Below are 18,230 nucleotides of genomic sequence, written 5' to 3'. Positions count from 1 at the left end.
AGGAGCATCTTTCGTTCAGAACCAGACTGCCCAAACTAGGGCAGGTGTTCCGGTCCACTGGAGCTCTTCAGCAGGCCAGATGCTGCTTTGCACGGTGGGGGTCAGAGATGTAGGGGGTTGGCTTGAAACTGGCAGCATAGAACAGGGCTCCACCCGCACCTGTGCCTTCCCGCTGCCCGGTCTGCACTGTGCTTGTTCAGAGATTTACCCAGCAAACTACTAAACATCCGCAGGGGTGGTGCAAACTTGCTGGGGAGGCAGCCCCCCTCCCCCCAAAGGCTCTGCCCCAGAGATATTTGTCACCTAGGCTGATCTGCTGACTAGGAGTACCTTTGCAGCGAGGCCAGATCTGTGCCCTCACCCCCACGGGGTGTCTTGTTCTCCCAGTGAGGTCTCTGTTAGGCAGGAACCCCAAGGTGCATTTCCTCTGTAGCTCTGCCACTGAAGACGGAGCACGAACCCCCCCCCCCCCCCCCCAGGCCCACAACAGCTTCACCGAAGCCGTGGTCTCCAGGGCTCCCTCCAGCGTGGCCTCCCTCCACGCCCACCAAGCAAGAGGAAGCAACCAGCAGGGCGTCCTTTCATAGCAAGTGTTTATTTGAAGGCCCTGGCCATAGCCCTGGGGCTGCATAGAAAAAAGAAATAAAAAGCTAGAATTAAGCTCACTTGGGGGGGGCAAGGGCGAGGCAGGAGCAGAAATGCGGCTGCAGGCAGCGAGGGAGTCGTGGTAGAGGAGCTTGCCGTACTGAGGAGGACCTTGTCGAAGCAGCAAGAGTCTGGTTACACGTGACAGGAGAGCAAGGCGGCAGACAGCGAGCGTGACCCCCCCCCCAGCTCCTGTGCGGGGGAAGGCGAGGCGGTGGGCTCCAGCTGTACCGTATTGTCGGGGGCGACACCACCCAAAGGCACTTGGGCAGGGCGGGGGCCAGGGAGGGATGGGGGACGGCTCTTCCCCTCACTTCTCCTGCATCTTCTCGAGGATGGGGACGATCATGTCAAATTTCGGGCGCTTTGCTGGGTCTTCGTTCATGCAGATCTTCATCAGCTTGCAAATGTGGGGAGAGATCCCGGGAGGGATGGTTGGCCGCAGGCCCTCCAGAGCCACCTAGGGTGACATCAGAGGAGTGAGAGCTCCACGGCTGCCCTCGGGGGGGGGGCCCTCGGGGGGGGAGCAGCCCCGCCCACGCCCCCTCCTCACCTTCATGCCAATCTCCATGTTGGAGAGATCGGCGAACGGCACCTCCCGGGTCACCAGTTCCCAGAGCAGCACAGCAAAGCTCCACATGTCTGCTGAGCGGCGGTTGATCTCCTCCGCCTTCTTCTGCAGAGCTGGAGAGACAAGAAGCCCAGCTCAGCTGCCAGCTCTTCTGCCGGGTCCCCGGCACCTTTCCTTGAATGGCTGGTTGGGGCTGGGCGGGCACGAAACACCCTCAGCGCTCATCAAGGGACCGAAGCCCCAGGGGAGGGCAGAAAGGAGCGCTTTGTGCCAAATGGGCTGCACCCCGCCCCCACTCACCCTCTGGCGCTACCCACGCAGGGGCGTACATCCTGCCCGGGCACTGGAAGGAGAGCTTGACGTCTGCCATGCTGATTCGTGCAGTCATGTCCTCGTCTATCTGTTGGACAAAACACGCTGAGCCTGAGCTGCTGGGTGCCTCCCGCCCCAACTCCTGGCACTGCCCCCCCCCCACTCACCATGACGCTGCGGCTGTTCAGGTAGTGCCGGGGGATGAGCGGCTCCAGCGTGTGCAGGAAGGCCATTCCACGCGCAATGTCCAAGGCAAACTTCACCGCCTGGCTCTGGTCCACCACAAAATCTGCCGCGAGAGGACAGGTGCTGGGGTACAGCAAGGCCACGCCAGGCGGGGGGTGGGGGTGGGATTACGTGGCCCGGCTGCTCCCCTCATTGGCCAAGCGGGACCTGCTCCTCCAGAGCCCCCTCCACCCCCACCCACCATGGCTCTTACTGGCAGGGAGCAGAAGAGGAAGCGCTGGGGGAGGCAGACCGTGGGCCCCCTCTGAAGCTCCCGTATCTAAACCCCACGCAAACGTCTGAACAGACGTGACAGAGACTGGTGGGGCTCAGCAGCCACCGCTCGTGGCCGGCAGAAGAACCCACTGCGCCCTGATGCACCCAAACGGAGAAGCTAAGCCAGGCCTGAGCCGACTGAGGAGCTGTGGTCATTCCCCCAGCCCAGCGGCTGAAGGAAGGAAGGAGAGCTCCCAAAGGTACTGCGTGTGCAGTGCCAGGAGATGGACTCTGGTCTGATCCAGCTGCTGTCAGCATTTGCAGAGGGTGGGCAGGAAGGCTTGTTCCTCATCCATAAGAACATAAGAACTAGCCTGCTGGATCAGAACAGAGTCCATCTAGTCCAGCACTCTGCTACTCGCAGTGGCCCACCAGGTGCCTTTGGGAGCTCACAGGCAGGAGGTGAAAGCAAGGGCCTGCTGCTGCTGCTGCTGCTCCAGAGCACCTGGTCTGCTAAGGCATTTGCAATCTCAGACCAAGGAGGATCAAGACTGGTAGCCATAGATCGACTTCTCCTCCATAAATCTGTCCAAGCCCCTTTTAAAGCTATCCAGGTTGGTGGCCAAGGGAGAGCGACCCGGGGGGAGGGGGGGTGCCCCTCTGCCAGAAGATGGGATCGGCAACCGCTAGCTCAAGGCTGCCTGTCTCTTGAGCTCACCCATTTTAGACCTCAGACGCTCAAAGGCCACAACTGAGGACTCCACACTCTGTTCAGAGAAAACCTGCAAATCCACTCAGATCCCAATTAGTTTCAGGGAAACCCGACACAGCCCACAGACAGAGGAAAGGAAGGGAGACCTGTCCTAAGACCCCGGACAATCTGGGAGGGGGGGGGGAGATGTCCACTACCCTATAGTGCAAACGATATGTATGTTTGAGGGTGAGGAGGCAATTTTCAGTATTTAAAAAAGGAGCCAGCAGTGGGGGACGTTGATGGAAACGTGGCACATTTTAACTGCTGAACTACACAGAAAGAAGCAGATGCAAGATCCAGGATCTTTTCTGTCCTGATGGCAACGACATCTGCTGCTGCACACCTGAGCAAGGAAGAGGCCGTGGCACTTATGGGGCAGGATCAAGTCCAGGCATTCCACGTGTCCCCCCCCCCACACACACACACACAAGCGAACCACAGGACTCACTTGTGCCCTCGTGAAGCACGTTGTAGAGGGAGCCGTAGGGCATCCAGTGGGTGATGACGATGGGGTGGGGGGCGGGTGGGGCTTGGCAGGCCCCCAGCACCGGAAGCACGTTGGGGTGCGAGAAAATCCTACCGAGCAGAAAAGGGCGTCAGTAAAACAGAAAGCCGGCAACTGCCTGCCCCCGGGGACTGGCCCCTCCCCCATCACCTGAGCTTCGGGTATTCTTCGTTGAAGTCCCGGCTCTTCCGCGTCGTCCAGTCCCGCACCTTCAGCACCTTGATGACGATGTCGTTACCTTGCCAGCGGCCCTTCCACAACTGCGGGGGAAAGGGGTGTCAGGGTGGGAAAGGGCAGGAAGGCACGACAGCCACGGGAACTGGCCACAGGCACAGACAGCAGCCAGTGGGCAATTAGCCTCCCAGGTATCCTCGGGGGTGGGGGGGGGTGGCGTGTGGGGAAAAAGGTCAGCACCTCTCCTGATTGGTTCTCGTTGAGTTTGTGGCCCAGACTCAGCTGCCGGAAGTCGATCCCTGCCAGCTTGTTCAAAGTCCCGTTGCCTAGAACAAACAGTCAGGCCAGGTCTGCGAGGGCTTCTCAGCCAGGGCCCCTGCCCACCACCTCTGCGCCCCCCCTCCCACACACACTCTGGGGGGGAAAGTATCTTACGGGGTCGCGTTCGCGTTGTGCCCTTCCAGAAGGTATCTTTATAAGGAATGCGGGTCAGACTTTGGCCCAACTTCTCTGCGCGTTCTGCAGGGAGAGAGAAACCGGCACCCCTAAAAAGGTGGGAGGGGGCACGGGCAGGCGCCAGAGGGAGGAAGCTGCCCCATCGGCCTCCTGACCAAGCACCCCTAACCCTTCCCACGAGACGCCCCAGCTCCCAAACGTTTCCACAAAGAAAGTGCCCTGGCAGGCCCCGCTCATGCCCAGAGAGAGCTCAGCAAGAGGAGGGGCACACTCACGCTACCAGGCCCCCAAGGTGTGGGGCTAGAGGCGGCAACCAAAGCCGCGGAGCTGGTGTGCGGCAAGCCTTCTCACCTCTCAGCGAGTCTCGCAGGGGCGCCTTGGCTTTGTCCAGGGGAGTCTCCCCGTATTTGCTGCAGATGCTGACCAGAGCCCCACTGCTCACCAGGTCCTGGCAAGAGGCAGGCGAGGAGAGAGCGGGTCATGTCGGCCGGGGGGGGGGGGCTTGGAAACAGCCCAGCCCCTCCTCGCAAGGCCCAAGCACACCTCCGCAGTCTACAGCCGCAGGTTTCAGGCTTGCCCCTCCCCCAACCCCCCTCCATCTGCCCCCCCTCCCCTCCAGCTCACACCTGATGGCGGCCTCACCTCAGCCACCTGCTCCTGGCCCCAGAAGCAGGCGTAGTGGAGTGGGGTGTTCCCATGTTCATTGACGGCGTTGATGTCCGCTTTGAACTGGATCAGCTGAGCAGAACAGGAAAAGGAGAAGTGCTGAGGGGGGGACCCTCCCTCTGACCCCCCCCCCCCCGGCGCAGCAGCAGTGTCCCTCCCTCCCCTCTTCCAGCAGGGGGCGCCCCAGAGCACGGGGTGTGTGCGTGAGCAGTGCCAGGAGGCTCGCAGCCCGCGAAGAGCTCGCAGGCAGCCCTACCTTCTGGACGATGTCTCGGTGGCCGTGGCTGGCGGCCAGGTGCAGGGGGGTGTCATCCCCGCGGTTCATGACGTTGATGCGCGCCCCGCGCATGACCAGCATGTCCACCACACTGGAGCGGCCCTCTCGGCAGGCCCAGTGCAGCGGGCTGAAGCCGTGGTCGTCTCTGCAGGGAGAGGGCTGGGCTCAGCAGCACGGACAGGGCGGCAGGGCGTGTCGCAGCCCCTCCTCTGCCAGGGATGCCGCCGACCCCCAGGTGGGGGCCGACCCTTCCCATGAATTACAGCTCCCTCCAGATCCCGCTCTGAAGAGCGAAGGGAGGAGGCTCTGTGGCGTTGCATTGCCGCCGCAGCCCCCGCCCCCCCCCCGAGGTCCCTGCCCTCCCCAGACTCCACCCCAACATCTCCAGGAGCACCCTAACCCCCCCCCCCGCGACTCGGAGGCAGCATCAGCGGCAGGAAGCCCCAGGAAGGGCAGAAGGCGGTCCAGGAGCGCGCCCCCCCCCCGGATGCCGCCCCCACCCCGGCGGCTGGTCTGTGGCTGCGGCCAAGCGCGGGAGGAGCGCGCCGCCGGCCCTTAAAAGGAGATCTCGGCCCAGGCAGCCCCCCCTCCCCTCGGTCGCTTTGCGGGCGGCGGCGGCCAACCCCACGGAGCCCCTCCCCGTCGCCGCCCTGGTCGGGAGCGCCCGTCGGAGGGAGGGAGGAGGGGGGCGCCGGCGCTGTCAAGCGAGGGCGGGCTGGGAGGCTCGGGGGGCGGGGGACAGACGGGCGACCCCCGCCCTAGCGCGCCCTCCCGCCGGGAGATCGCCCGTCGGCTGCCAGTCCCGCCTGTATGCTGGCCGCGGCGGGAACCTCCGGCGGGAGAGTCCTACCTGGCCGGGCGGGCGTGCGATTCCGCCCCCGCCCCCCCTCCCGCGCTCACCCTTGGTTGAGGTCATTCTCGGTGTTGTCCAGCCAGAGGCGCACGGCCACGGCGTTGCCCTCCCGGCACTGGGTGAAGATGTCGTCCATGGGCGCGGGGCGCGGGGCGGGGGCTCCTCCTCCTCCTCGGGGTGCGGGGGGGGTCTCCGCCGGGCGCTGCGCGGGAGGGAGGGAGGGTCGAGGCGCCGCTGCTGGCCTGGGCGGGGGCTCCTTCCTGCTGCCCGCCCGACTGCCAGGGCGGGGGGCCCGGGCGAGCGGAAGGGGCGGAAGGGAGGGCGCGCGGCCTCCGGGCGGCAGGGGGCGCTCCGGCCACCAGAAGGGCCCGCCCCCGCCCGTGACGTCGCTCGCCTGCGCCGCTGCGGGGAGCCCATGCCCGCCGTGACGTCACTGGTCTGCGCTGCTACCGGGAGCCCGCGCCGCCTGCCGGCCTGCCTGCCTGCCCGGGGCCGCCGCCGCCGCCATGTTCGAGGAGGGCGCCTGGAGCGACGGAGAAGGGGCGCCCCCACCGGCTGCGCGCCCCCCGCTCCCGCCGCCGCCCCCCGCCCGCCGCCGCCGCCTCCTGGCCACCCTGCGGCGCTTGGAGGCCGCCTCGGCCGCCGCCATCCCGCCCAGCGCCTCTTCTCCCCGCGGGGAGCGCAGCGCGGCGGCCGAGGCGGAGCCCGAGGGGGGGGCGGGGGCGGAGCGGCGGCTGAGCAGGCGGCAGTGGCGGAACCGGCAGAAGAACCAGCGGCGGCGCAAGAACAAGTTCCGTCCCGGCCAGCGCCCGCCAGCGCCCCGCTCCCCCTCGCCGCCGCCCCCCGGGGCCCCCTCGCCCCCCTCGCCCCCCTCGCCCCCGGTGCGGCGGCGGCTGGAGCAGCGGCTGGACTCGGCCCGCTTCCGCTACCTCAACCAGCAGCTGTACAGCCGGCCCAGCCGCCAGGCCGCCCGCCTCTTCCAGCAGGACCCCGAGGCCTTCGCCGCCTACCACCGCGGCTTCGCCCAGCAGCTGGCCCGCTGGCCCGACAGGCCCCTGCAGCGCTTCGTCCGCTACCTGCGCCGCAGGTGAGGGGAAGGGGCGGGCGGGCGCAGCCGCCGGTGGGTTTCTGCTGCAGCCGCAGGGGCTTCCTCTCCTCTCCTCTCCCGAGCAGGCCGGCTTCGCTGGTGGTGGCCGACTTCGGCTGCGGGGACTGCACGCTGGCCCGGAGCATCCCGAACCGCGTGCACTGCTTCGACGTGGCAGCCCTGGACCCCCGCGTGACCATCTGCGACATGGCCCAGGTACCCCACAGCAGCAGCAGCAGGACGGGGGGGGGGGGGGCTCTCGGCCCAAGCTCTGCACAGACTGCCCCTTTCTGCCCCGAAGCTGTGCCTGGGGGGCTGTGGGCACAGGATCCCCTGCTTGTGCTTGGGGGAGGGGGTGACCTCTGGCATGGGATGTCATCCCATCTCCCCCCCTCCCCCAACATTGTTCCCGGCTCACATGGCCACAGGTGCCCCTGGAGGATGCTTCTGTGGACGTGGCGGTTTTCTGCTTGGCGCTCATGGGGACGAATCTGTGTGAGATCCTGGAAGAAGCCAACCGGGTGTTGCGAGTCGGGTAATTGGGGCCAAGAGACTGGACTGACTGGGCGGGGGGGGGGGGGGCATCGCAGCCATGACCGGAGCATCAGCAGCAGGTGCTTGGCCGGCCCTGCCTGCACACAACTCCCTGTCCTGCAAGCAGGGCTGCCAGACCCCAGGAGGCTCGGCTAATTGGCCGCCTTTCAGCCCATTCAGAAAACCAGGTCCCCCCCCGTCCCCCCCCCCCCCGCGCTCAGTGTAGCTCTTGTGTCAAGCCCTTTGCTTCTGAAGGCCCCGCGAACTGGCCTTAACGGATCAAAGATGCTGCTAATAACTGCGAGGAAAGATCAGGTGCTTGTTTTTGTCTGGCACTGAAGAGAGAGAGAGAGAGAGAGAGTGAAGTGCCATCAAATCACAGCCAACAAATGGCAACCTGGCAGTCTTTTCAACGCGGAGAGGGGGTTTGCCGTTGGCTGCCGCTGCACAACCGCCCTGGGTGGGTGGTCTCCCATCCAAGTGCTGGACAGCACCGTGGTCCACCCGGGGGCCCAGAATCCTGCCTAGCAGAGCGGCTGGCCAGTTACCTTGGAGGGCCAGCAACAGGGCAGCACTGGAGCCAAAGGTTTGCCCCCTCGGTGCCTGTGGAGGTTCCCTTCAGTCGCCATGGCTAGCAGTCGCCGAGAGATCAAGGGGCGGCCCTGCTTAGCTCCCAAGATCTCACGAGATCGAGCTCGACTGGCCCTCCCAGGCGAAGGCCCGTAGCCACCTGCCAGGAATCGGCGGTCTCCAAAAGAAACTGTCTTGGATTTGCAGACCCAGTGACTTCAACATGCCCCCGTCCTGGTCAGAATTCCTCCCGCTTTTCCATGGAGTCTCCCAAAGTGGCGTCATGCCCTGATGAGAGGTCTGCACCCCACGGATCGGGGGCCCTGGCAGGACAGAGCGGGCCCAGGGGCTTTCTCCCTTGGGGCAGAAGGGGAGGGGGGTTGGTGGGGGCCCCCAGGGCTGACTTCCTCCCATCCCCTTCCTGCACCTGGGCCAGTTTCTGCCACCTTTTCTTCATTGGGGGGGGGGTGCGATGACCAGGCACGCTCTTTTCTGCAGGGGCGTTCTCCTGGTGGCCGAGGTGGCCAGTCGCTTTGAAGACCTGCATGGCTTCCTGGGGTCCTTGGCCTCACTGGGTTTCCAGTTGGTCTCCAAGGTGAGTTGGGGGAGGGTGCATTCTCTCTCGGGCTGGCAGTGGGCGTGGTCTGCCTCCCTCCTGCTCCTGACCAGTTCCCTCCCTCTCCCCCCACCCTCAGGATGTCTCTGGCTCCCACTTCTACACACTGGAGCTGCGCAAGGAGGGTCCGCCACACACCAGTGGGGCTGGCCCCACGAAGACACCCGCAGGCTTGGTGCTCCGGCCCTGCGTCTACAAGCGGCGCTGAGGGGGGGGTGAAGCCAGGGCGCATGATGTCTGTGCGCAGTCTGAATAAAGCACCTGCCATCCCTGGCCAAAGCTATGCTGTCCGCCATTCAGCACAATGGCGTGGCTGTGTGGACGGTGGCGGAGCAGAGGGCGACGTGGACCGTGGCAGGGAGCTCTGGGGCTGGAGGCGGTGCTGGCTCCAGGGTGGCGGGTACGAAACTGGACTTCAACCCGGCTGCCTTGGCAGAGCTGCAGTGCTGGTCAGAACTGGGCACCGCCGGGTGGGGGGGGGGGGACTGTGCTGTAGGGGTTGCTGCTGAGGCTCCCTGCAGAGGTGGGACCCGGTGGCTCCCGTGGTCTCAGGCTCCTTGCTGCCGATGAGCCTGCCCGGGGTTCATGCAGGAGCTGACGGGCTAGAGGGCCTGGCCAGACCGGGAGGCAGAACCAAGGAGCACGAGGGCCAGGCTTTGTATACGCAAACAATACATCCCTTTATTTCTGTACGCGTGTGCTTTTTGGTCTTTGCCCATTGCTGGCTCGGAAGCGGGGGTGGGGGGTGGGAGTCTTTCTTCACGGGGACGAGCGGTCTTCCTGCAAGATGCTGACAGCGTGGACCCGTCGCTGGGCGCACACCTCCGGGGCCAGCTGGCACGGCAGGGCCACGTGCGTGACGGGCTTCCGCCTGCCGAGGGGCACAAAGGCGTCGGGCGTCCCGAGGAACACGGGGCACTGGTAAGTGGGCTTTTGGGAGGGCACCTTCCATGGCTTGAAGGCCGCTTGGACCCAGATGGCGGGCAGCTTGCAGGGCTTGGCCGAGGGGGCCTCTTGCAGCCGGTAGCTGTGGGTGTCCCAGAGAGCGTGGCGTAGCTCCAGGCCTGTCAGGTACAGCCCCACCTTGTTGGGAGCGTTGCTGGGGGGCCGCATCGTGAGCAGAACCTGGGGGAGACAAGGACCGAGGTTGGCGTCCGGGAGCCGGGCTCTGCTGCCCTCCTCCGTGCTGGGCCAGGCAGGGGCCTACCTGTTGCTCCAGGGAGTAGCGGTCCAGCTCCTGCTTCTCTGCACGGGCGGCCTCCTGCCGCAGGGCCAGGAAGAGGCGCTGGGGGTACTGGAAGGCGGCCAGCTGGAAGGTCACCCCTGCCTGGTCCTTCAGGTAGCAGCAGAGGAGCTGGCAGCGGCGGCGGAGCATCTGGAGCCAGGCCTGGGGGGGCTGCGGGCCGGTGGGGGTGTATCGCAGCCACAGGCAGGGGACTCTGCCTTGCTTCAGCTCCCGCAGGATGGCGGTGCAGTGGGGGGAGGGGCAGGGGGGCCCCTGCAGGTGCTCCTGGCAGCACCGGAGGTCTCTCTGCACTTGCTGCAGCAGGGCCAGGAGGCTGCCGGCCTCCTCCAGCAGGAAGCGCTGCAGGGGCCGCAGACTGGAGTGGGGCTGCCCCTTGGGCACGTGGATGCGGACTCCCACCTCCCAGCCGCACGCCTCCAGCTTCCCCTGCAGTTCCTGGGCCAGCTGCAGCCCCTGCGCCACCAGCTCCTCCACGGCGGCTTTCGGCTGGCCGCTCGGCAGGCGCCGTGGCTGCCACAGGCCCTGGGCCTTTTGCAGAGCCGAGAGCATGGCCCGGCTGCGGCTGGCCAACAGCTCCTGCTGCAGGCCGCTGCTCAAGCCCACCCAGGCCGGCTCCATGGGCATCGGGAGCCGCTTGATGCGTGCCTCGGTGGCCGCCGCCGCCTCTTCCTCGGACAGCTCTGGAGGGAAGAGAAGAGGGGCAAACTGCAGTCGCCCTGCCTGCCTCGGGGGGGATGGGGGTGGGGGGGGGTGAAGAGGGCTGCCGGCAGGTGCATTGCTGGGTCGCTCACCTGGGTCTGGGTTGCCTCGGACAGCGGCCAGGAGGTTGGAGAGGCCAGACTCGGCCAGTTGGTGCGCGTCGGAACTCAGGAACTGCTGGGTCAGGTACTGCGTGGCCTCAGCATCTCCGCTGTCCAGGATGTGACCCCCAAAAGGGATGCTTCCTGCAGGTGATGCAGGCAGGGGAATCGAAGAGAGGCTCAGCTGGCCCCAGGGACAGGAGGGCCTCTGGTAAAGTGCCCCCCCCCCCCCCGCCGAAGCGATCCTCTGTACCTGCAAGCTCCTGCAGGGCTGTTCCCGAGTTGTCCATCAGCCTGCTCAGCCGATCCTGGGCCTTCAAGCCTTCCCAGAGTTCCACTTGGCTCCTGCAAGTAGCCCGAAACAGGAGAGTGTGGGTGTGCCTTTTGGTCCTTGCTCAATGCGGCAGCCGCCCTCCCCACAAGCGGCAGCAGGCTCTCCCGGGGCTGCTGGCTCCCACCTATAGGGATGGGGGGAGGTCTTCGCTGGAAGCCGCGTCTCAAAAAGGATATCAAAGAGATAGAAAAAGTGCAGAGAAGGGCAACGAGGATGGTTGAGGGACTGGAGCACCTTCCTTATGAGGAGAGGCTGCAGCGTTTGGGACTCTAGTTTGGAGAGGAGACACCTGAGGGGGGATATGATCGAAGTCCATAAAATTATGCATGGGGTAGAAAATGTTGACAGAGAGACATTTTTCTCTCTTTCTCACAATACTAGAACCAGGTGGCATCCGTTGAAAATGCTGGGGGGAAGAATTAGGACTAATAAAAGGAAACACTTCTTCACGCAACGTGTGATTGGTGTTTGGAATATGCTGCCACAGGAGGTGGTGATGGCCACTCACCTGGATAGCTTTAAAAAGGGCTTGGACAGATTTATGGAGGAGAAGTCGATCTATGGCTACCAATCTTGATCCTCTTTGATCTGAGGTTGCAAATGCCTTAGCAGACCAGGTGCTCGGCAGCAGCAGCAGCAGGCCATTGCTTTCACCTCCTGCACGTGAGCTCCCAAAGGCACCTGGTGGGCCACTGCGAGTAGCAGAGTGCTGGACTAGATGGACTCTGGTCTGATCCAGCTGGCTTGTTCTTATGTTCTTAAGCCTGCCATAGCCACTGGGCGTGTGGGGGGAACTGGGAAGTGGGGGGGCAGCAGATCGATGCTCTGGGCCACTGGGAGGCCCTCCAGCTAAGCCAACAGTCTGCAGGTGTCGACTGGGAAGCTCAGTGATCTCTGCCCTGGGATCACGGCTTCGGGGGCTTGTGCCTCTCTTGGGGCCACTGGAAGAGCAAGCCAGGAGGAGGGAGGGAGGAGGCGGTGGCGGCAGGGGAGACCCGTCGGCACTCGGTGGGCCTGCCCTTCGGTCCCTGGCTCACCACAGGTAAGAATCCGCCTGAGTCCAGTGGCCATACGCCTGCCTGTAGTTCACTGCCGCGTACAGCACCAGCAGGGCCAGCCGGTGGTTTGTGTCCAGGCCTGGCACCTTCCCCTGCAGCAGGTGATGGGTGCGTGCCAGGATGCTTCTGAGTTCTAGGGGCATCTCGCAGAAGAGGACCACGCTGTTCCGATGGATGGGCCCTGGGGGCAAAGGCAGCGTCGGGCACTGAGTGGAGCTTGTGGGGGATTTTCCATCTGCAGAGAAGGGGGTGGGGGGCAAACCTGGGCCCTGGGGAAAGAGGCCGTGGGTGCCCCACTGGCAGCTAGGCCTGGGCCCCTCCTGGCTTTCAGCTTGCTGCTTCCCACAGGGATCTCCTTTGGGTTTTCAGTCAGCCGACAGGAGGGCTGTTCCTGGTGCTCGCCCGTGCCCCAGCAGTACCTGGCACAGAGCCTGGGGCATCAGCTGCAGTGATGAGCCAGAGGCGAAACTTGGGGTGGATCTCAAAATCTCCTCCTTCACTGTCCCCTGCCAGACAGAAGAGGAGATGTGAGGGGGGGGGGCGAGAACAGCGGAGCCCACCCAGGCCCTCCTTCTGGGCACCCAGGCTGCTGTGCTGCCTCAGAACGGCCGGGTGGCGAAACCTCCGACCTCTTGTGACACAGGGGATGAGACTGCACGAGGAAGCACAGGGGGACACGGAGACGACAAAACAGTTCATCCTAGAAGCACCTTTCCCATCTGGTTCTGGTGGGTTTTCTGGGCTGTGTGGCCGTGGTCTGGTGGATAGGGTTACACGGTGTGTCCAGACTTCCCTCTGTGATGCACCTCTGAAGGGATGCCGGCCACAGATGTAGGCGAAACGTTAGGAACAAGATCCACCAGACCACGGCCACACAGCCCCCCGGAAAACCCACCACAACCAGTTGAATCCGGCCGTGAAAGCCTTTGGCCACACAGAGGAGAAATCGATTGCGTGGCTCTGCCTCCACGCTCAGGGTACTGCTTCTGCCCGAGGGGCAGGTAGGCTCAGCCAAATAAGCCTGTTCCCCTTAGGAGCCACCCACTGGCGGGGTGCCCTGCAGCCTCCAGAGGGCAGTCCTCAGCCCACCCTCCCTCCCTCCTAATTCTCAGCCGGCTGACGGACGGACGGTGGAGAGGCCCGAGCGAGGGACTGCGGGGTGGTGGGGAGAGCCTCAGTGTCTGGAGCGGTACAGGAAGGTTGCTCTTATCCCCAGAATCCGGCCACCATTGTCTTCGTGCCGCGTGGCAGCGTCTAGTTCATGTCTCCACTCCCACGCGTGTCACAGGTGTACCTGAAGCTTCCCCTCAACATATCAGGCCAGACTGGCAGCAGGACTCCAGGGTTTCAGGCAGAGAAGGGTCTTCCGCATCCCGCTGGAGATGCCACCAGGCACGGAGCCAGGAGCCTTCTGCGTGCAAGCCTGTGGCTTCCCCACTGCGCTGCAGCCCCTCCTCAATGGGGGGCCGGCTTGGAGTCGTCCTGCACCCTCCTGGTTTGCTTAGGTGGCCCTGCCTGTCCCTCCAGCTCACGGCTACCGACTGTGGCCCCGTACGTCTTCCTGGGGGCTTCCCATGCGTGGGTTCCCCTGGTGGTTCCTGCATCGTACGTTGCAGTCTGCTTGTGTGCAGTTTGTTCATGTCAGTCGAGTCTGCCTTTTGACTGATTTGGTTTCCTCCACATCCTTCCAACAAGCATTTCAGGAAACCGCTCGACTCAGGTGTCAGGAGCACCTTGGAGTGTGTCTGTTTCTCCTGGCAAGCAGTGGCATGCCGGCACAAGATGGAGCCCGGGGCAGGAGATGAGTTTCCCGCCCCCACCCTGGGCTCCATTTTGTGCCGAGGGCAGGTCTGCCCACCCTAGCCCTCTTCCACAGCTGCTGCTGGTGGAGACCACAAGGGCCGCTGCCGTGCAGGCCGGAGCCCAGGGAGGGGGACCTGCCTGTCCCATCTCGAGGCAGACGGACGCGAGTGCTTCAGCCCCCAACCGGGATGTCTACTGTGATGCGCCGAGGCCCACCGAACCCAAGGCAGGCCTTCTTGAAGGAAGGTGCTCTCCTGTAAAGCTTTCCCACTGGCCACAGCATGGTCTTTGTGCAGTGGCAGTGGTGTAACAAGGCAAACTGGAGCCCTGGGCAAAACCTGAGTTGGTTTTCCCCCCCGCCCCCCGCCCCCCGCCGCCATGGGCAGCCACCCCACCACAACCAACAAAAATTTTTTGCACCAGGTCATTGGTGCCTGCAGGGGGTGCATTTTTAGACATATCGCCACTGAAATTTCAGCGTAGCATCAGGAGACTGTCCTTATGCTACCCCCCAAGTTTGGTGCAGTTTGGTTCAGTGGGGACAAAGTTATGGACCCTCAAAAAGGTAGCCCCCATCTCCTTAGCTCCCATTGGAAACAATGGGGGATGGGGGCACCCCCTTTGGGGGTCCATAACTTTGGAGTCCCTGAACCAAACCTCACCAATTTTGGGGGATAGCATAAGGACAGTCTCCTAATGATATGTTGAAATTTTGGTGCCGCTAGCCTAAAAACTGTGCCCCCTGCAGGCCAAAAACGGAAATCCACTAAAAATACCCAAAAACGAACCCTGCATTTTTGGTGCCCCCCACAAGATGATGCCCTGCGCAGCTGCCCACCTTGCCCAATGGGCATTACGCCTCTGAGTGGCACCAACCCTTCGGAGTGTCCTCCTGCAGTGAGGGGGCCCTGCCCACAAGTGTGGTATTACAAACATGGCCAAGCTGCTGTGTTGCGGTGGGGGGCTGTCTGCTGGGGCGGAAACGGGACTCCCCCTCTGCCGGCTTGCTGGGCTGGCCTCTATCGCCCCCTCGAGGCACCACCACTGGCGGGAGAGGCGAGGCTTCCGCGAAGGTCCGCCCAGGCTCACCTGCCTGCGTGCCCAGGATCCGGTCCAGCTGCGCCAGCACTTTGGGGTCCCACCGCTCCTGCAGGTGGCAGCTGCTCAGCACCAGCCACTTGCCCTTCTTGGCGCAGTAGGGCAGCATCCGCAAGACCCGGCCCACGGCGTCCGAGGTTCCCAAGGAGGTGACCGCGATCTTCCCCTGCAAGCCTCACAACAGTGCCCTCAGCTCAGGGGGGGTGGCTGGCAAGGGAGCCCCCACGCCCCCTCCCTCCCTCCCTCCCTCCCTCCCTCCCAGCATTGTCTCCCTACCCGTCCTTGCTGCTGGGCCATCTGCTCGATCCAGTGGAGAGGGGGCGTGAAGGAGCCCGGGGCCCCTGCTGGGGGCACGACAAAGACAACGGGCCGGTTGGCACGGCTGTGGGAGTAAGCGGAGGTGATGGCCTCTTCCTCCGTGGGGGACCAGCCCAGCAGGCAGGTGGTGAGGTCGCAGATGACTCTGCTCATGGCTTCCGGCCGCAGGATGCGCCATAGGATGGCCCGCTGGAACAGGCTGAGGTGGGCGTGGCTGGGGCAGAGGGCCAGCCCCACCACCGTGGAGGGCAGGTGGAAGTACTCCAGCCACTGCGCAGGGCGCCCGGCCAGAGAAGCCAGGAGCCCCTGGAAGCCAGGGAGCCTCTCCAGCAGTTGGCACTCCTGCCACGCCCCCTCACCCACCCAGCTGGGGCGGGGCACGCCGGCTTCGGGCCGCAGCAGCTCCTGGGCCGCCGGCTCACGGAAGCCCTGGAAGAAAGCCAGCCGCTCCAGAGGGCTCGAGTCGCCGGCCACCTGCAGCATGGCCAGTGCCCCGAGGAAGGGATAGAGGAGGCGGTCCGTCTCCCGCAGGCCAGGGAGGGACTGCACGAGCAGGTGCCGCAGCACAGCCTTGCTCAGCTCCAGCAGGTGGGCCTCCAGAGACTCCTGCTTGTCGATGTCGGAGCGCTTGGCGGAGAAGAGGGCCTGGCGCATGCGGCTGAAGCAGTCCTGGGCGGGGAAGAGGTACAGCGGGTGGAGGCGGCCCAGCTGCTGGAGGGCCTGGTGAAGGGCCAAGCCGAGGCGGGCCACCGGCCGGTACTGGTCGCACAGCGCGGCCTGGTCCTGGTACAGGGAGCCCATGTGCTGGTGCGTGGCGTGCAGGGCTTGCAGTTGGGTCTGCAGCAGCTGCACCATTGGCATGAAGTTTTCCTCCTCCAGCAGCGACCGCTGCGGCTTGGAAATCAGGGCCACCAGCTCCTCCTGAAGGAAGCGAGAGTGAGGGGCTGCTTCTCAGGCCCGGTGCTGCCGGGGGGAGGGGGGCGCAAGACTCACATCTGTGGCCTCCAGCTTGGCCTCCAGCTGCAGCACTCCCAGCTGCAGGGCCCGGCGGTGCTTCAAGATCTCGTGGCGCTCAGAGTGCAGCACCTCCGCCAGCAGCAGCTCCTCCAGCTCCGCAGGACTGAGGCTCAAGTCGATCACGTTCAGGCTCTTCAGCACCCTCGGATCCAGCTCTGGGAAGAGCGGAGCAGCCGCTGAGGGAGGCCCCCACCCCCTGCCTGGCTCCAGGCCACGGCCACGGCCTCCCACAGGCAACCTTCATGTGGCCAGCAAAGGCCTGCAAACTCTAGCCTCACCGGCTATTTGCTGGGTGCCTTCCAGGCAGTGTGGCTGTCATCTGGAGATCTGAGCTCCTAACATTTCACCGGTACCTGTGGCTGGCTTCATCAGAGCCATGTCAGGGTCAGGTGTATTTCTCTCTGTTAGGAGCTAAAACAACAGACCGCAGCCACACAGTTCTCCTTGCAGGTAAAGGCATAGAAAGAAAGGGGTTTTGGTGTCTTACCCGGGAGATGAGAGCTCATGGCTGGACAGATATCCTGGCTCACAGTAGCACAGGAAGAATTGAACTTTTAAGCACACTCACTCCATCATTCCTTGATGGAGGAGTCATGGGTTCAAGGTGCAGGAAAAGAGATTCCACCAAAACATTAGGGAGAACTTCCTGACCGTCAGGGCTGTTCGACAGTGGAATGCATGGCCCCGGAGGGTGGTGGAGTCTCCTCCCTTGGAGGTTTTTAAAGAGAGGTTGGAGTCTGTCAGGAGTGCTTTGATTGTGTGTTCCTGCATGGAAGGCAGGGGTGTACTTGCCATGGGAACATAGGGAGTAAAATGTTACATGGGGGGCACAAAAAATCAGGTTCATTTGTGGTTTTTTTGTGCTTTTTTCAGTTTTTAACCTGCAGGGGGCGCAGGTTTTAGGCTAGCAGCACCAAAATTTCAGGAGTTTTTTTGGAAGACTCTCCTGATACCACCCAAGTTTGGTGAGGTTTGGTTCAGGGGGTTCAAAGTTATGGACTCCCAAAGGGGGTGCCCCATCCCCCATCCCCCATTGTTTCCAATGGAAGCTAATAGGAGATGGGGGCTACACCTTTGAGGGTCCATAACTTTGGACCCCCTGAACCAAACTTCACCAAACTTGGGTGGTATCATCAAGAGGGTCTCCTAAAGATACCCTGAAAGTTTGGTGTCCCTAGCTTAACAATTGCACCCCTGACAACAGGAACCTCCCAAACTGCCCAGATTCTACTTTTAAATCCACCCCCTTCGACATGGATTTAAAGGGAGAATCTGAGGTCCCCAGTTTAAACATTTAAAATGATGCTGTTTCAGGGTGGGGGAGAATCCACTCCAAATAGCATCAGTTTCAATGTTGTTTAAACTGGGGACCCCAGATTCTCCCTTTAAGGTGGATTTAAAAGGAGAATCTAGGCTGGGGCAGAACCAGCATTGAAAGTGATGCTGTTTGGGGGTGGATTCCAGGAGCAGCAGTGGTGTAGTAGTTAAGAGCAGGTGTAATCTGGAGTAATCTGGAGGAACCAGGTTTGATTCCCTGCTCTCCCGCCTGAGTGGTGGAGATTTATCTGGGGAATTCAGATTAGCCTGCACTCTCCAACACATGCCCGCTGGGTGACCTTGGACGAGTCACAGTTCTTCAGAGTTCTCTCAGCCCCACCCACCTCACAGGGTGTTTGTTGTGAGGGGGGATGGGAAAGGAGTTTTTAAGTCCCTTTGAATCTCCTATAGGAGAGAAAAGGGAGATATAAATCCAACTCTTCTTCTTCTTCTTCTTCTTCTTTTAAATCCACCTTAAAGGGCAAATCTGGGATCCCCAGTTTAAACAACATTGAAAGTGATGCTTTTGGGGGGGGGGAGAATCCACCCCCAAACAGCATCACTTTCAATGGTGTTTAAACTGGGGATCCCAGATTCGCCCTTTAAGGTGGGTGTCACAGGTCAAGGGAGGGCGCTGACCCTCCAGAGCCACCGTCTGTGCCAGCACGTCGACTCAACCCCTTCCAGCCTGCCCAGCAGTAGACCTGGCCCCCTTGCTGGCTGCCCAGCAGTAGACCTGGCCCCCTTGCTGGCTGCCCAGTGGTAGACCTGGGCGCTC

At 63.1% G+C, this 18,230-nt stretch overlaps 3 protein-coding genes across 3 annotated transcripts in view; 1 reads left to right on the top strand and 2 right to left on the bottom strand.

Annotated features, from left to right (window-relative positions):
* Positions 1-576: 576 nt before the first annotated feature.
* On the bottom strand, positions 577-5,977 carry ILK (integrin linked kinase). Its single transcript, XM_048494880.1, has 12 exons — positions 5,702-5,977; positions 4,781-4,946; positions 4,501-4,596; positions 4,210-4,306; positions 3,838-3,921; positions 3,643-3,728; positions 3,379-3,488; positions 3,172-3,299; positions 1,696-1,817; positions 1,517-1,616; positions 1,199-1,329; positions 577-1,105 (listed from the first exon to the last, which is right to left on the bottom strand). The coding sequence occupies exons 1-12, from the start codon at positions 5,788-5,790 to the stop codon at positions 956-958; spliced, it is 1,359 nt and encodes a 452-aa protein (XP_048350837.1). The 5' UTR covers positions 5,791-5,977; the 3' UTR covers positions 577-955.
* On the top strand, positions 5,826-9,153 carry RRP8 (ribosomal RNA processing 8). The gene is made up of 5 exons (XM_048494881.1): positions 5,826-6,741; positions 6,828-6,957; positions 7,170-7,276; positions 8,344-8,440; positions 8,541-9,153. Exons 1-5 carry the CDS (start codon positions 6,161-6,163, stop codon positions 8,667-8,669), a joined length of 1,044 nt encoding a protein of 347 aa, XP_048350838.1. The 5' UTR covers positions 5,826-6,160; the 3' UTR covers positions 8,670-9,153.
* DNHD1 (dynein heavy chain domain 1) overlaps positions 9,133-18,230 on the bottom strand; it is a 48,305-nt gene continuing 39,207 nt past the window's right edge. Inside the window, 9 exon segments of the mRNA XM_048494001.1 lie at positions 9,133-9,586; positions 9,669-10,387; positions 10,499-10,651; positions 10,761-10,852; positions 11,879-12,080; positions 12,319-12,405; positions 14,792-14,966; positions 15,077-16,039; positions 16,112-16,290. Coding sequence (XP_048349958.1) covers positions 9,221-9,586; positions 9,669-10,387; positions 10,499-10,651; positions 10,761-10,852; positions 11,879-12,080; positions 12,319-12,405; positions 14,792-14,966; positions 15,077-16,039; positions 16,112-16,290 — 2,936 coding nt within the window. The 3' untranslated portion in view covers positions 9,133-9,220.

The sequence above is a fragment of the Sphaerodactylus townsendi genome, linkage group LG04 (assembly GCF_021028975.2).
Source record: "Sphaerodactylus townsendi isolate TG3544 linkage group LG04, MPM_Stown_v2.3, whole genome shotgun sequence".
Classification (NCBI taxonomy): domain Eukaryota; kingdom Metazoa; phylum Chordata; class Lepidosauria; order Squamata; family Sphaerodactylidae; genus Sphaerodactylus; species Sphaerodactylus townsendi.
Note: the sequence above shows the minus strand (reverse complement) of the source record. Positions and strands in the feature narration are given on the sequence as shown.

Bases quoted from the DNA above. Each gene is read 5' to 3' on its own strand.
- ILK (XM_048494880.1), bottom strand. From the start codon at position 5,790: ATGGACGACATCTTCACCCAGTGCCGGGAGGGCAACGCCGTGGCCGTG. The intron at 3,489-3,642 runs GTGCTGACCTTT...TTTCCCCCGCAG, and splicing joins ACGAGAACCAATCAGGAGAG to TTGTGGAAGGGCCGCTGGCA. The intron at 1,617-1,695 runs GTGAGTGGGGGG...TTTGTCCAACAG, and splicing joins TGAACAGCCGCAGCGTCATG to ATAGACGAGGACATGACTGC.
- RRP8 (XM_048494881.1), top strand. From the start codon at position 6,161: ATGTTCGAGGAGGGCGCCTGGAGCGACGGAGAAGGGGCGCCCCCACCG. The intron at 6,958-7,169 runs GTACCCCACAGC...ACATGGCCACAG, and splicing joins CCATCTGCGACATGGCCCAG to GTGCCCCTGGAGGATGCTTC. The intron at 7,277-8,343 runs GTAATTGGGGCC...TCTTTTCTGCAG, and splicing joins AACCGGGTGTTGCGAGTCGG to GGGCGTTCTCCTGGTGGCCG.